At 47.7% G+C, this 14,021-nt stretch overlaps 1 protein-coding gene across 1 annotated transcript in view; it reads left to right on the top strand.

Annotated features, from left to right (window-relative positions):
* The window catches only part of MAD1L1 (mitotic arrest deficient 1 like 1), a 454,057-nt gene extending 441,622 nt beyond the window's left edge, over positions 1 to 12,435 (top strand). The window contains exon 18 of the mRNA XM_033166736.1: positions 12,157 to 12,435. Coding sequence (XP_033022627.1) covers positions 12,157 to 12,315 — 159 coding nt within the window. The 3' untranslated portion in view covers positions 12,316 to 12,435. The remainder of the gene's footprint in view (positions 1 to 12,156) is intronic.
* Positions 12,436 to 14,021: the final 1,586 nt, after the last annotated feature.

Raw genomic sequence — 14,021 nt, 5'->3', positions numbered from 1 at the left:
ATGTATGAGCTGGCTTGGCTTTTAGAGCCTGGTGTGCCTTGATTGGCTTGGAGAATCAGCTGACAGTTTTCAAACTGGGAGATCAACTGACTTCTTTGGAGCTAGCACTGCAGCCCCAAAGGGAAAAGGGTTGCCATATGTCCTCTTTTTCCAGGACACAAGCCCCTAAAGTCTAACTAGCCTGAGCTTCTGAGGAACCACACTGTTATGACCCAAGACGTGATGTGCTAGACCCTGGCTGGTGGAGGCCTTGGATCAAGGCCACCCTCCCACTGCTTTAGAGAAGTAGCAGCCAATATCATCTTGGGTTTCCCTTTTTTCTTTTCCTCATCTGAAGAACAATAATTCTTCCTCCCTCTCCTTCTCCCTCCCTCCCATGTAGACCTAAATCCTCTTCTTGGTGTCTCTGACTTTACATGCAAGTGACAAAGCACATGCTGCTGTTCTTGTTTCTTAATTTATACTGAGGTTCTGCCTAAGGGCACTAGGCTGAGACGAAATAAGAACGTAGAAGAGCAACGATGACTAAACCTAGTGTGAAGTGCCAATGAGATTTGCTATCAACCCTGTATGTTGCTTTTACAAAACAAATCCTTGTGTCTTGGAGATGGGCGGCCAAAGTGCCTGTTCTTCTTCCAGTGAGACAAACTTTTCATATAATTATTGCCTGTTGAATCCACGTGCTTAAGTGTCAGTGGACTCCCTATGCCAGCATCAGTCCCCAGAGCCTGGTGCCACCCGCCCACTCCATTCCACCTTTGCAAGGATAGTTACACTGTGCAAAACAGCTGCCAAATGGATTAATCATACCTGCTCTTCTTCAGCATGATTGTAGAGCAACTCACCCATCATGAGTAAAGCACCACTTTATCCCCATTCCCATTGCACCCCCCCCTATATTCACCCCCACAGTCTCTTTCAAAGAGAGGAGCCTGTCACAAGAAACAAGGGAAATGATTTCTATTTGGCAGCCGATGAATCCTGAGGTCTTCAGCAACCCACCTGCATCATGAATCACCTAGAAGGCCCTCCAGCTGGAAGCTGCAGGTTGTCACCCTCACTTTTTTATTTTATTCTTTAACTACCTGGAAGGAGGTCGAGGAGGCAAGCTAGTGGGGCGCAAGGGAGAGAGATGCAGGAAATATATCAACACCCCTAAAATAGCATCACAAACTAAGAAAGCTATTCAAAAATATCCCAGAGAAGTAGGGCCGCATGGCCTCTTTCCTTAAACCAGGCACAGCAACCTCTAATGTGCTATCTGCTCATTTAAAAAAAAAATCATTGTTTTTTATGTCCTGCCCCTGGGGCCTGATGAAGGAGCCATATATACCAGTAAGAAATAAAAATGTTCTCAATGTGGTTTTATGTTATCATCAATGAACATTGGCCTTGACAAGCCAAAATAGAGCTTCTGTAATCAGAGGCCATTTGTCTCTGATCACAGGATGCTCGGGGTGAACAGCAGGCACATCATGCTCTGCCTATGAGCACCTGCAGCCTATTGATGTACAGAAGTAGATCCTTGGGGCAGGGAGGACCAGAGCACAGCAGTGGGGTGCATGGTTCACATGCCAAAGGTCTCACACTCAATCCTCTGCATCTGTATTAAAAGAACCAGGAAGCAGGGGAGTTTCCTATGCACCTAGATGGACTCTTGGTCTGATCCTGCAAGGCGGTTCCTTAATGTTTGCTTGGGGATTGATGCTTACCTTGGAAGCATCTCCTGAGAAGCTGATTTCATTTCTGCAGTGGCTGCTGTGACCATATATATATAGCCTCTCAGTTCTCCTTCGTTTTGAAACACAGGTAGGGTCTTATTAGAAGATGGACCAGAAGGTGTGCAAAGATCACCCAGTGTCTTCATGTTTATGTTGCAGAAGAGATCTTAGTAAGATCAAATACCCTGAAAAAGCTCGTGGGATCATTGCAAGTTGGCAAAGGTTATCAAAGCAAAAAAATAAAACCCTGAGATTTGAACTGTGTGCTTCTGCTGCCCTACAAATGGCTTCTTTGGTGTTACTGATGTTGCAGACAGATGGCCTGGCAGCCCCCTTTATAGGGCTTGGAGGGGGGAGAGGGATGCTGCTGCTTCTGCTGCTGCTAGTGGTAGTTTCTCTTTTCCTAGTGTGAGCTCAGATCAATATGGCAGGCTCACAGGTGCTCAGGAAGTGCAACACAGGTGTGCTCAGAGTCGACAGCAACGAAATGCTTTCCTTCAGCAATTGAGTGTTTCTGACAAAATGACCTTGTACCTATAAGTAGGCAGGAGAAAGGTGAAAGGTCAGAACCTGTTCCTGTTTATGGAATCAGGATTTTGTCTTAGTGTTTATTTTTAACTAGTCAAAACAAAATCGAAAATTCTTTCTAGTAGCACCTTAGAGACCAACTGAGTTTGTTCCTGGTATGAGCTTTCGTGTGCATGCACACTTCTTCAGATACACAGTGTGCATGCACACGAAAGCTCATACCAGGAACAAACTCAGTTGGTCTCTAAGGTGCTACTAGAAAGAATTTTCGATTTTGTTTTGACTATGGCAGACCAACACGGCTACCCACCTGTAACTGGAACTATTTTTAACTAGGTCTGAGCCAAATAATCTCCTTGTTTGGCTTTTGAGGGCCAAACCAGCACCAGTCCAAACTCCCTTAATCATATTTTTTCCCCTTCTCTCTTCAATCTGGTGCTGCTTTCTTGGTCATTTCCAACCCCGCCCCTCTTCTTTCACACACACACCAGGTTCCATCCCTCTCCACAGTGATTCTAGTGCAATGTCTTTCTTCTTGGGCCAGTGTTTCTGCTTTTGTAGAAACATGTGGGGCTGCTCCTGAGGGCACTTCCCCTTTCTTGCTCTAGGCCAGGCACCCCCAAACTGCGGCCCTCCAGATGTTTTGGCCTACAACTCCCATGATCCCTAGCTAACAGGACCAGTGGTCAGGGATGATGGGAATTGTTGGGGATGCCTGCTCTAGGCCCCCAGCCTCATCCCCAGAAGTTTAGATTTCTGAACCCAGAGTCATTACTGTCTCATGACCAAGGAGCACTGCACAAGCCCTGCCATGTGCTTACCTGTAGCAGAAATAACTCCTGCTCAGCAACCATCCTGTTCTTGATTTGGGAGCGATGGAGCTACAGGTGCAGGTGAGAGCTTGGTTGCTTTCATTGCGTGGTTGTGCCACAGTTGGGTGTCATTCTCTGACTTTTGGTATGTGAAAGCTGGTTCATTGGTCCCCTGCTTTTAAGGCAGGAAGCAGGGGTCTCCCATCCTAAAGAAAGAAGGAGATATGGTGGTGTTCAGATGGTTCTCAGGTGCTGAATAAGAAGTGCAAAGAGAGTGTGAAGTTGATAGAAATCTTGCTTTGTACTTCAGATTGCTCTTTGCCTCTCTCACACAGGTATTCAATTTCCTTTCTGGCCCTGTCAGCCAGCTTCTCCTTTCTTGCCCACCCTGAAAGAGCAGCTTTTTCATTGCGTTCCCTGGAAGTCATTTTAATCGCCGTCCACTCCCTACCCCCTCTTTCTTTTCGCAAATTCACTTTATATATCAAGCCAGCGACACGGGGTCAAAAGTCTTGGCAAGAAGCAATTATTATAAAGAACTGGCCAACCACTTTTAGCTTACAAAGAGAATATTATAGTCAGGAGGAAGCTAGAGACACAAGCATTATTGCAGGGAAAAGTTTCTTTTCTCAGACGGATGGATGGATGGATAGAATCCCTTGCATTTGACCTGGATGCTGCAGTTCACAGAATCATACAATTGTAGTGTTGGGAGGGGCCCTGTGTGTCATCTAGTCCAACCCCCTGCAATGCAGGAATCTCAACTAAAGCATCCATGACAGGTGGCCATCCAACCTCTGCCCTATTAGAGCCACATTGTTAAGCTGTCCTGTGGGGGTGGGGGGGTGGAGAGAGGACTGTGCAAAGTAATGTCACAGAGGCTTCAAAATCTACCAGCTGCTAAGAAGAAAAATCAAGAAAAATAGTGCTACTGAGAACCTCATAAGTATTGTTAGCCTGAACCCCGTCACGTGGGCCAGTTTGTCTTGTTTGGTGTTTTTAATATTTCTATCACTTTAAATGAACACCTCCTAATTATAGTGATTTACTAGCTACCTAGGGACATGATATTTGAGCAGGGCCTCATGCTTAGGAGAGACTGATCAGTGAGGCATGATTCAATTTGGGGATTTTGATAATGATATCACCACCCAGGAGAGCAAAGTTTTGAGCAATTATTCCGCTTCTCAGTAGTCTCCTCTGATTGCGTTGCAGAACTAACGTTCCTGTGTCTCCCATCACTTCCTCTCCTGCCCTTCCATTATCCTTATGTTTTGGGACAATAACTAGGAAAACCCTTTAGAAAGACAAATTCACATTTTGGTAGCTTTATGCTCCCACTTCTAACAGTTATAGGATCATAGGATTGTAGAGTTGGAAGGGACTCTGGGGGTCATCTACTCTGATCCCCTGCAATGCAGGGAGAGAGAGAGAGAGAGCGCACTTCACAGTATTCAACACAAAGCAAGGCTACTTTTCACTATCTGAAATACCTGTCAAGGTTTACACTCTTGACCACTGCCCCTCACTGGTTCATCTCTCCAGTCAAGACCCTGCCATGTCATGGGTCTATTTTCTATCAGCCTATTCTGCAGCTGGTGCCCTCCCTGCCTGGTGCCTGTCTCTCAGCTCCGCCTACACTTGTTCCACTCTGCAAAGGCAACACACAATAGTTACCACCTGGGGCTGAAAGAAGATAGATCTACTGAGAGTCCCATTGTCTGCTCTTCAAAGATGTCTGTGTGGGAGAGACGCTGGCTGCTGCTCTAAGGACAGTAAGGCTGGCTTTTCCCTCATTAGATCAGCACACTTATAATGTGGACCCCACAAAATTCTCCTCCAACCCTAGTAAGGGCCATCAGGATCTAAGCCACAAGCAGGGATCCCTTTGTCCTTCCAGATGTTGTTGGACTACAGCTCTCGTCATCCCTGACCACCAGCCATGGGCATTAGAATCCAACAATATCTGGAGAGCCACACGTTCCCCATCTAAGCAAATGTGTGTCCTTTGATACCGACAGCATTATATCTGACCATACGCTGACCCCGATCACACCATTCGACCCAAACATTTGGAATCGGCTCTCCTCTCCTTCGTTATCTCAAGGTCCTTCTGCAACCAGAGTTTTCGGTTTGAAATGGTTGTGACTTTCAAGACTAGATCTTGTGCATACACCTGAGAAACCTGAAAGAGGATTGTGTGCCTTGCATTTTGTTTCATGCATCAGCTTTGTTTCCTAGGCTGCCCTTTCTGTGTGTCGACATTCCAGAAGAAGCTGGTGGTCTCTCTGTGAGGCAGCTTTGCCGTTTTCAGAGACAGCTGCGCATAGACAGTCAGCTCCTGACATTTAGAAAAATCTTAGAATCTAAAGCAAGAGGCAGAAACCAAAGGATTTTCCTGCTAAAAGGTCAAAACTGTGGGTTTGTGTGCTTTTTTCCAAATAAAAAAAGGGAAGGATGTTTTAACATTGGTTTGTTGGTCTGTGACAAGATCTAAGCCTGCTAAAGTGGAGATTAGAAAATACAGACCATGGCAGGGCAATGAAAATGGCCAGCAGCGGGAGGATGTTGTGAAGTGAGGGAAAAGGTTAAGAAAATGCAACAAGGGGGTTGCTTTGAAAAGAGTGCCTTTGTGATACAATGCACCAGGTAATTCTCCTGGGCAAACCCCACTGAATCTGCCTGGCCCTGTTTAATGCCATCCCAGCTAGGGTCCTTCATCATAAAACTTGGAAGTTAACTCCATCAGGGGATCATGTATTGCACAAATTCCTTTTATTGTGTCTTTCTTTCCTAAAGCCTCTGCCAGTTAACTATGGGGTAAACTGCACAATTTACACACACACACACACACACTAACTCCACGGGTGCTGTGATCCAAATCGGGACCATGGCATGGGGGGAAAGGGGAGCATGTTAACCCTTCACAAAAATACACACCCCAGTCCCCCTGTGATTTTTTTTTTTTTTTGTAAAAAGCAGCTTTGGGGAGAAATGCTTCAATTTTGGATGGGAATGTGGCATCTGTGTGAGGAAAGTGTTAAACCTGCCCCTGCCCTCAAAAAATTGTGCTCAGTGACCCCCCACCCCACCCCTTGCTGCTGCATTCTGTAAAAAGAAGGATGTGGGGGATCCCAAGCATGATATTCAAATGCCCCTTGACACACACACACACACACACACACACACACACACACAGCACTCTTCTCTCTGTTAATGATTAAGAATGAAGCGCCCCTTTCTGTTCTCTCAAATGAGGTTCAGGAGGTTACATTTTCTAAATCTCCACCAATGTGGCATACTTGTCATTCCAGTCGTAAGTCAAGCGACACTCACATGCTCTGGAGTCGTGTATGTTTCATTGCCGAGTGACAACACTGATCCTCCTTTGTGTTTCGCATGTCGCTGCATTGTCTTTAGAGACGTTGGCATGACCCTGCCAGTCGGATGCAGCAACCTCTCAACACGGAGGGCTTAAAGGGAGAAAAAAATGTGATGCAGCATCTGACACCCGTCTGCACTGAATGTGCGGTTGACTTCTCACTTGGCTTGGGTCAGGGAGGAGGGCGAGACTTGCTGTGGGTTGACAGCTGGGAAAGCTACTCAGGCTTGTCGGAAGAGCTCTGCCGCACCACAGAGGGATGAAGAAGCAGAGATGGAAAGATGGGATGAGTTAGACCAGGGGTCTGCAACCTTTAAGACCAAAAGAGCCACTTGGACCCGTTTCCGAAGGGGGGAAAAAAACTGGGAGCCGCAAAACCATTGCGACATTTAAAACAAATATAACACTGCATTTTATTTTTAAAAATCCGATTTAAATTTTAAAAAATCCGATTTAAATTAAAAAAAAATCCGATTTAAATTAAAAAAAAAAACATTCATTTTTATCCACCCTGGGGACCACTACCAGGTCACAGCCTGATCCAAGGTGGGTTGCAACAGCATACAAATATTTGATTTGTTGTTTTTTTTAAAAAAAATGAGTCCTCAACTGCACACTTGTGTTAAATGTTTGTCCCATGTCTTATTGAAGACTGCTGGCTTTTACAATAATCTTAGTGTCTTTTACCCTTAATATTCCAGACCAGAGGCTATGTTCACCTCTTCCAACCTCCTCTCTTGCTAAATAAAGCACAGAATTGCACCAGAGAAGCCTGTGATGTTTGTGCTGACTTGCATACAGGTGGCTGTAGTAGTTCGTAGTGTTCAAACATTTTTAGGGGAGTTCCCTGCCCCCTTAATGACAATGGCGATAGATTTTGCACATGAACACAGATCCAAGTTAGGACTCCTCTCTTCCACGCCAACAGGTGCTTTGTCAAGGCTCCCCTAACACACACTCAGGACAGAGGAAAAACTGCAAAACGTCCTGGCCTTGCTCCGGGGCGGAGAGAGACGCGCGCCCGCGAGAGCGCGGTCTGAGGCTGCGAGCGGAACCAGGAGCGAAGGAGGCAGCGGCAGGGAAACAGGCGCCGCTTCCTCGACCATTTTTAAAAAGAGGGCTTCCCCCCTCGCCCGCCACCCGCCGCCCCTAGCCCAGCCCGCAGCTGCCTACCTCATCGTCGCCTCGACGCAGCAGCCAGCAGCCTTCCGAGAGGAACCGCGGCCAGCCCTCCCCCGCGGTCCCACGACCCAGCCGAGGAGTCCTGGCCTCCAGTGCCCATGCGGGGACGCGTCTGAAGGCCCCCTTCCTGCCCCCATCCCGTCCCGCCTCCCAGCTGCCTCTGGATGCCGCGGGGTCCCACATACCCGCCGACTCCGGAGCTCCCCTGTCCGCCCCAAGGCCGCCTCCCACGCTAGGAAGACTCCCGGAGCTGGGCAGGGTTGGTCCCGCCAGGCAGGCTCGGGGGGCGGCCTCTCCCATGGGCGCCTGCTTCGGAGGCGGAGGCGGGATCTTCAAAGTTCCCCCTCCCGCTCGCCCAGCTCCATCTCTTCCCGAAGGAGCGTGCGCGCCTCAGGCGCGCTCCCTGCCAGAGCCCTCGGCTGAGCTGCGCCACCTCTACTGCGTCCCCACCGCCTCCGAGCCCCGCTGCCCCGCTGTTCAAGGCCAGGTGATCCTGGGTACGCCCCTGAGCAGCGCCCTCAGCCTCCGGAGGGCGGGCCGCCGGCCAGCTGGAGGGCGGTCGCTGCCAGCTGGAGAAGTGGGCGGGCGTATCTGCCCCGGAGCCGCGGCAGCCGTGTAAAAGAGCCGCATGCGGCTCCGGAGCCGCAGGTTGCTGACCCCCGAGTTAGACTCTTGGGCAGGGGTAGCCACACCTTTTGTTCTCTGTGTGTATGGGCAGGACCAGGATCAGGTACCATCCAAACCAGCCAGAGAAACTAGCCATCATTAGAGGAGAGGACACAAAGAATGAATGGGCTGGGAAGTTTAGGCCTATTCTGCAGCTAAGAGAGAAAGGGCAGTTGGATCATGGGCCATTCCCTTCTCTCAGGCAACCATTACCCACCACTGAGCATTTGGCCCCTCGGCAACCTTCTTCTCCTTCAGTGGCAGGTAGATGGAGTGGAACGAAAGCCGAAAGGCACTCTATTTCCGAAGCAACTGGCTCACTCAACGACTGAGAGCTGGTGCTCTGCTGTATCCATAGCACAAGCCTTCCAAAAGGAATATATATTAAAAAATATAAAGCCCTGAATAATTTACCAATATCCAGTGTTAAAAGGAAGATTGATGGTGTTTTCCTTCTCTCCGAGGACAGCTAATCTTGTCTCATGCAGAATAGCAAAGGCAGCTGAAGTCTCTTCTCTCCAAGGGGATGCCAGGACATGGCACCATCACGGGCTGCAAATTCACACACACACACACACACACACACACACACACACACTGCCCTGCCACGCAGGCAGGAAGTACAGGCTGGAAGTGCCAAGGAGGGAGTGCAATTCAATGGGGATTGCCTGCTGTCTGTGCAAAAGGTTCCAGGATCCCTTCCTGGCATCTCCAGTAGAAAGGATCTTGGGCTGCAAAGCCAGGAGAGACCCTTGAAGCTAGAGGGGGGATCATTTGACTTTAAGAGAATGATAAACTGGAAATATTGTTTTTCCAGGCAGTAGACAGCAGTGTGTGTGTGTGTGTGTGTGTGTGTGTGTGTGTAAAAAATGCTTATCAAGAATTTTCTTGTGTTGGGTTCATATGGCTTCTTGAATAATGGAAAGGCTGTTTTCATGATCAGGCGTGTAACACATTTGCACCATTTACCGTTTTACATCATTTAGTTGGGTTTCGCTTATCATTGGCAGCTTCAAGGAATCTTGAAGCCCATAAAAAGCCTATTCAGCCACCACTGAGGTTTTCATAGAATGATAGAGCTGTAGAATTGTAGAGTTGGAAGGGACTCTGAGGGTCATCTATTCCAAACCCCTGCAAGGCATGAATCTCAGCTAAAGCATCCATGGCGGATGGCCACCCAACCTCTGCTCAAAAACCTCCAAGGAAAGAGAGCCCACCACCTCCCAAGGGAGTCTGTCCCACTGTCAGACAGCTCTTACTGTTCTTTCTGATGTATCCTGATGGAAGTTCTTCCTGATGTTTGCTTCCCTCCCCTCCACTGCCTATGCACTTTTGAGCCTATTTCCATCAACCCGCGGCCCTCCCAACATTGTTGTGGGACTCCAGCGCTGATCAGCTCCAACCAGTATAACCAATGGTCAGGGATGCTGCTGCAGTCCACCATGCATGGGGTGGGGGCACAGGCTCCCCAACCAAGGAAGGAAGGAAAGTGAGATTCAGCACCTAATACCATCATTGGAGGTGGTGGGGAGTTAGGGGCAATCCTGCCACCACCCCATCAACAGACATTATATTGGAAGGCAATTTGGCAATTTCAGAGCACACAAAATTGAGTTGCTTCCAACTATTTTCTACTCTGATTAGACCCATTTAAATTAATGGACATGAGCCCCAGTGCTTTTTTCCTAGAAAAATAGGTGCCAGTGATTGTCACACTTTTTAACAAACAAACAACAACAAAAAGAGGTGCTGGTACTGCATACTTTGAGTATCCCCTGAAAAAAAGCACTGGACATGACTAATTTGGGACAATTAATTTCAGTGGATGTACTCTGGGTAGAACTTAGCTGGATACAAGCTATTCTTCAAAGGTTTTGGAGGAGGGTTATCAATGCAATGGTCAACTCTTCTTTGATTTTAATAAAGGGCCTGTAGCCACCATCTGGGCATGGAATTATAGAACTGTAGAGTTTGAAAGGACCACAAGAGTAATCTAGTCCAGCCCCCTGCAATGCCGGATTAAAGGGCTCCTCTCTCCCCCCCCCCTCCAGAATAAAGTCTCATTCTGGGACATTCTAGGTTTTTAAACTGCCTGTAGGTTTGGAGCTAGAATAGTGTTAAAGGTGGAGAGGATTCAAACATCCCCTGTGAACCTTGGAATACCCTGTGCTCCTGAAATACCCTTAGTTTTGTTGTTGTTGTTGTTCAGTCATTCAGTCGTGTCCGACTCTTCGTGACCCCATGGACCAGAGCACGCCAGGCACGCCTATCCTTCACTGCCTCCCGCAGTTTGGCCAGACTCATGTTAGTAGCTTCGAGAATACTGTCCAACCATCTCATCCTCTGTCGTCCCCTTCTCCTTGTGCCCTCCATCTTTCCCAACATCAGGGTCTTTTCCAGGGAGTCTTCTCTTCTCATGAGGTGGCCAAAGTACTGGAGCCTCAACTTCAGGATCTGTCCTTCTAGTGAGCACTCAGGGCCGATTTCCTTGAGAATGGATAGGTTTGATCTTCTTGCAGTCCATGGGACTCTCAAGAGTCTCCTCCAGCACCAGAATTCAAAAGCATCAATTCTTCGGCGATCAGCCTTCTTTATGGTCCAGCTCTCACTTCTATACATCACTACTGGGAAAACCATAGCTTTAACTATACGGACCTTTGTCGGCAAGGTGATGTCTCTGCTTTTTAAGATGCTGTCTAGGTTTGTCATTGCTTTTCTCCCAAGAAGCAGGCGTCTTCTAATTTCGTGACTGCTGTCACCATCTGCAGTGATCATGGAAAAAAAATGCTTTTGCGTAGTCACCCTTAGTTTTGAGAGGGACCAAATTTCCCTGAGTTTTGAGCCGGAATTTCTTACCTGAGACCTTATTGCTCAGTTCTCCTTTCCTTGTGGGATCCAGCGTCTCTGGCCCACTTTCCACTTGAGTCGTTTCACCCTCCAAATACCTCTCTCCACAATGGTTTGCCTGCTGGGCTACCCTTGGCAAGTGTTCTGCATGCAAAGCAAGGGTCCGTCAGCAGCTCTGCCTCTCTGCCCTCAAAATCCCCCCCTGCAGCCTTGCTCTGCTCTAGCAGGATGGATGGTGGTGGGTTCCTGGGTTGGCAGCAAAGGAAAGGTTGTCCCTTTGAACTGGGCCTGGGGACCCTTGCTAATGGCTGTTTGGGTACTGCCGCCTCAAGAAAGCACAAAATCAAGCGGCATTTTTCACATACTGTTTCTGATGTGAGGCTTAAATGCATGAAGCAGCTCTGTGGTTGCTTTTGAACGAGATGCCTTCCTGATTAAAAAAAAAACAACAACTCATCAAAACCGACTTGGGTGTATATGCCGCTGAGCTGTTTAGAAATCTAATGGAAGTAGTGAAGGTTGAATTATCAGATCTTCGGGAAGAACGAGGGGAGGGGGCTGAAGGGCTAAGACCATCAATCTTTCATGGAGACAGGGGATAGAGCTGTTTGTATATTCCAATCCCATTGAGACTGGTTTTTTTGATAGATTACCTTCAGTGGCGCTCCTTTTTCTGCACACGTTAACTCGACAGCCGCTTTCAAGTTTGTTTTCAAAACGTTCTCAACATTCTTCCCACCGCTCGGCAATTCATTATTCATCTGAGGCTCGCGCAAGGGAGCATTGTTCAGAGATTTTGGAAATGCAGAATCTTAATAATGGCCCAATTAAATTGTGTGTTGAACACCTGCCCAGCAGTAGATAACGCTACCTTGATTAGAATAAGATATGCTGCAAGAGTCTCCGCAACGAAGGTGCTGGAATGTGCTGGCGTCCTGGGAGAACAACACTGGCAGTCATGAATTAACAGCTTTGCTTCCCTTCTCCCACCCACCCCCCTCTTGTTTCCCCCCTGCAGGCATCCAGATCCCCCCATGCAAAGATGCAGCTGCTGGAAACCGAGTTTTCACGGACAGTCCAGGAGCTGATCGACCTCCACCTGCTGCAGCAGGACAGCATCCCAGCCTTCCTCAGTGCTGTCACCCTGGACCTCTTCAGTCGCCAGACCATGGCCTAGTCCTGCTTTGGCTGTTCTGTTTCTTCTCACCTAAGTTGCAGTTTTCCAGTTTCTGCCTTTAATGGTTTCTCAAAGAAGGGGCCAAAGAGATCTCCCGCACCACCTCTTCTTACTCATATTGGATCATATGATAGCTAGGGAATGGGGGACAACATCTGCTCACCCAGAAAAGAGTACATTTATGAGGTTTGGGGGGGGGGGGGTTATTGAGAGCCCCTGCTGGCTGGTAAAGACAACCAAGCCTTGCCAAGAGAGAGAATGATTGTCTGGTTGCAGCCCAACTTGTTATCTGGTAAAGGACAAATGCAAATAAGTGTCTTGTGATCCTTCAGGCTTCTTTAATATCTGGAGGCCCAACCCCAAGCACATGTCCTGCTCCGAGGCTGTCCTTTCTCCCCCTTTGGCCCCAAGGCTTCTCTGACAGTATCTGAAATCCAAGGACTGGGAGAGAATGCTTTGTGCTGATTTAGTCTGCAGTAGAAGATTGAGATTTTGACCTTTACCTTGTGCCGGATGAGTCCTCCTTGCCTTCTGTTAATTGCTCTTCCTGTACCCTTTCAAGACGGGGGTTTTATGAATAAAGTGTCACTTTTGCATCAGCTGTGCAGTGTATATGAAAGCATGCAGTTCTCACATGCAATCTGACACTCAATTCTAGGGCTGTTTTGACAATGACACCTGGATGCGCTCCAGAGTTTGGCTCCCCAGGAATGAACACAGGTAACAGTGATGAATCAGAAGCAGAATTTTATTATATCAAAAAAAGAGGAGATTGGCTTGTTATCTCAAAAGCAAATTGGCACATTTACTAAAAACATTAAAAGCAATCAGCACGCCAATACTAGGCTGAGCTTGGGAGAGTTAAAACCAGTACAAGAGTTATTGTTAGAAGCAATCCTAGGAACACATACAAAAACTAGGATGATGTCAGGGAAGGGGAGAAATTGGATGAATGGGGTGGAGAGGAGATTTGACTGAGGGGGTAAAAGTGGTACCGGAGAGGGGAAAATGGGAGTTAATTGTAGCGGCTTGTTTGTTGAAAAAGAATGAGGGTGTCAAGTGAATAAGCAAGGTTTGGGTGGTGATTTTAAGGGGCTTTGGGAAAGGTTTCAGGGCAATAATTAGAAGAAAGCAGATGAAAGAGTTTGGGGCAAGATGAATAAAGAAAGCACGTCTCCCCAAGAAAGAAGGAGTCTTGAAAGATGTTTGTGAAATGCCTCCTTGAAATGCATATTATTCTGCTGTCCAGGCAAGATGAGGGAAAGTGATTAACACATCTTCGGGGCTCTTCCGGCAAGAACCTCAAATCACGGAAATTTACGGTACTTGGTCAGTAATTGTGACATTTTGGAACTCCTCTAGAAGGTAGTCTGCTGCTCTTTTGTTTATTTTAAAAAATTGCAAATGAGAAGGAAGGAAGGAAGCGCAGAGAAGGAAGGAAGGAAGGAAGGAAGGAAGGAAGGAAGGAAGGAAGGAAGGAAGGAAGCGCAGAGATTTACCATGAAAGGAGGTAATGGATTTTCCAGATGCTCTTGCAACTCAGCTTCCTTGGACATGTGAGCCTGGCTTCCTGTAATGGAGTATCTCTTGAGGCCCCACCAGGCCAAAATAAAACTTCCTTCTGCTGTGCAGGCCAGTGTAGCAAGAGCTGGATCTTTTTAGGGGGACTTTGTAACCCACGGGTGCTCTACACGCCTTCATTTCCA

This window comes from Lacerta agilis, chromosome 13 (genome assembly GCF_009819535.1).
Source record: "Lacerta agilis isolate rLacAgi1 chromosome 13, rLacAgi1.pri, whole genome shotgun sequence".
NCBI lineage: Eukaryota > Metazoa > Chordata > Lepidosauria > Squamata > Lacertidae > Lacerta > Lacerta agilis.
Note: the sequence above shows the minus strand (reverse complement) of the source record. Positions and strands in the feature narration are given on the sequence as shown.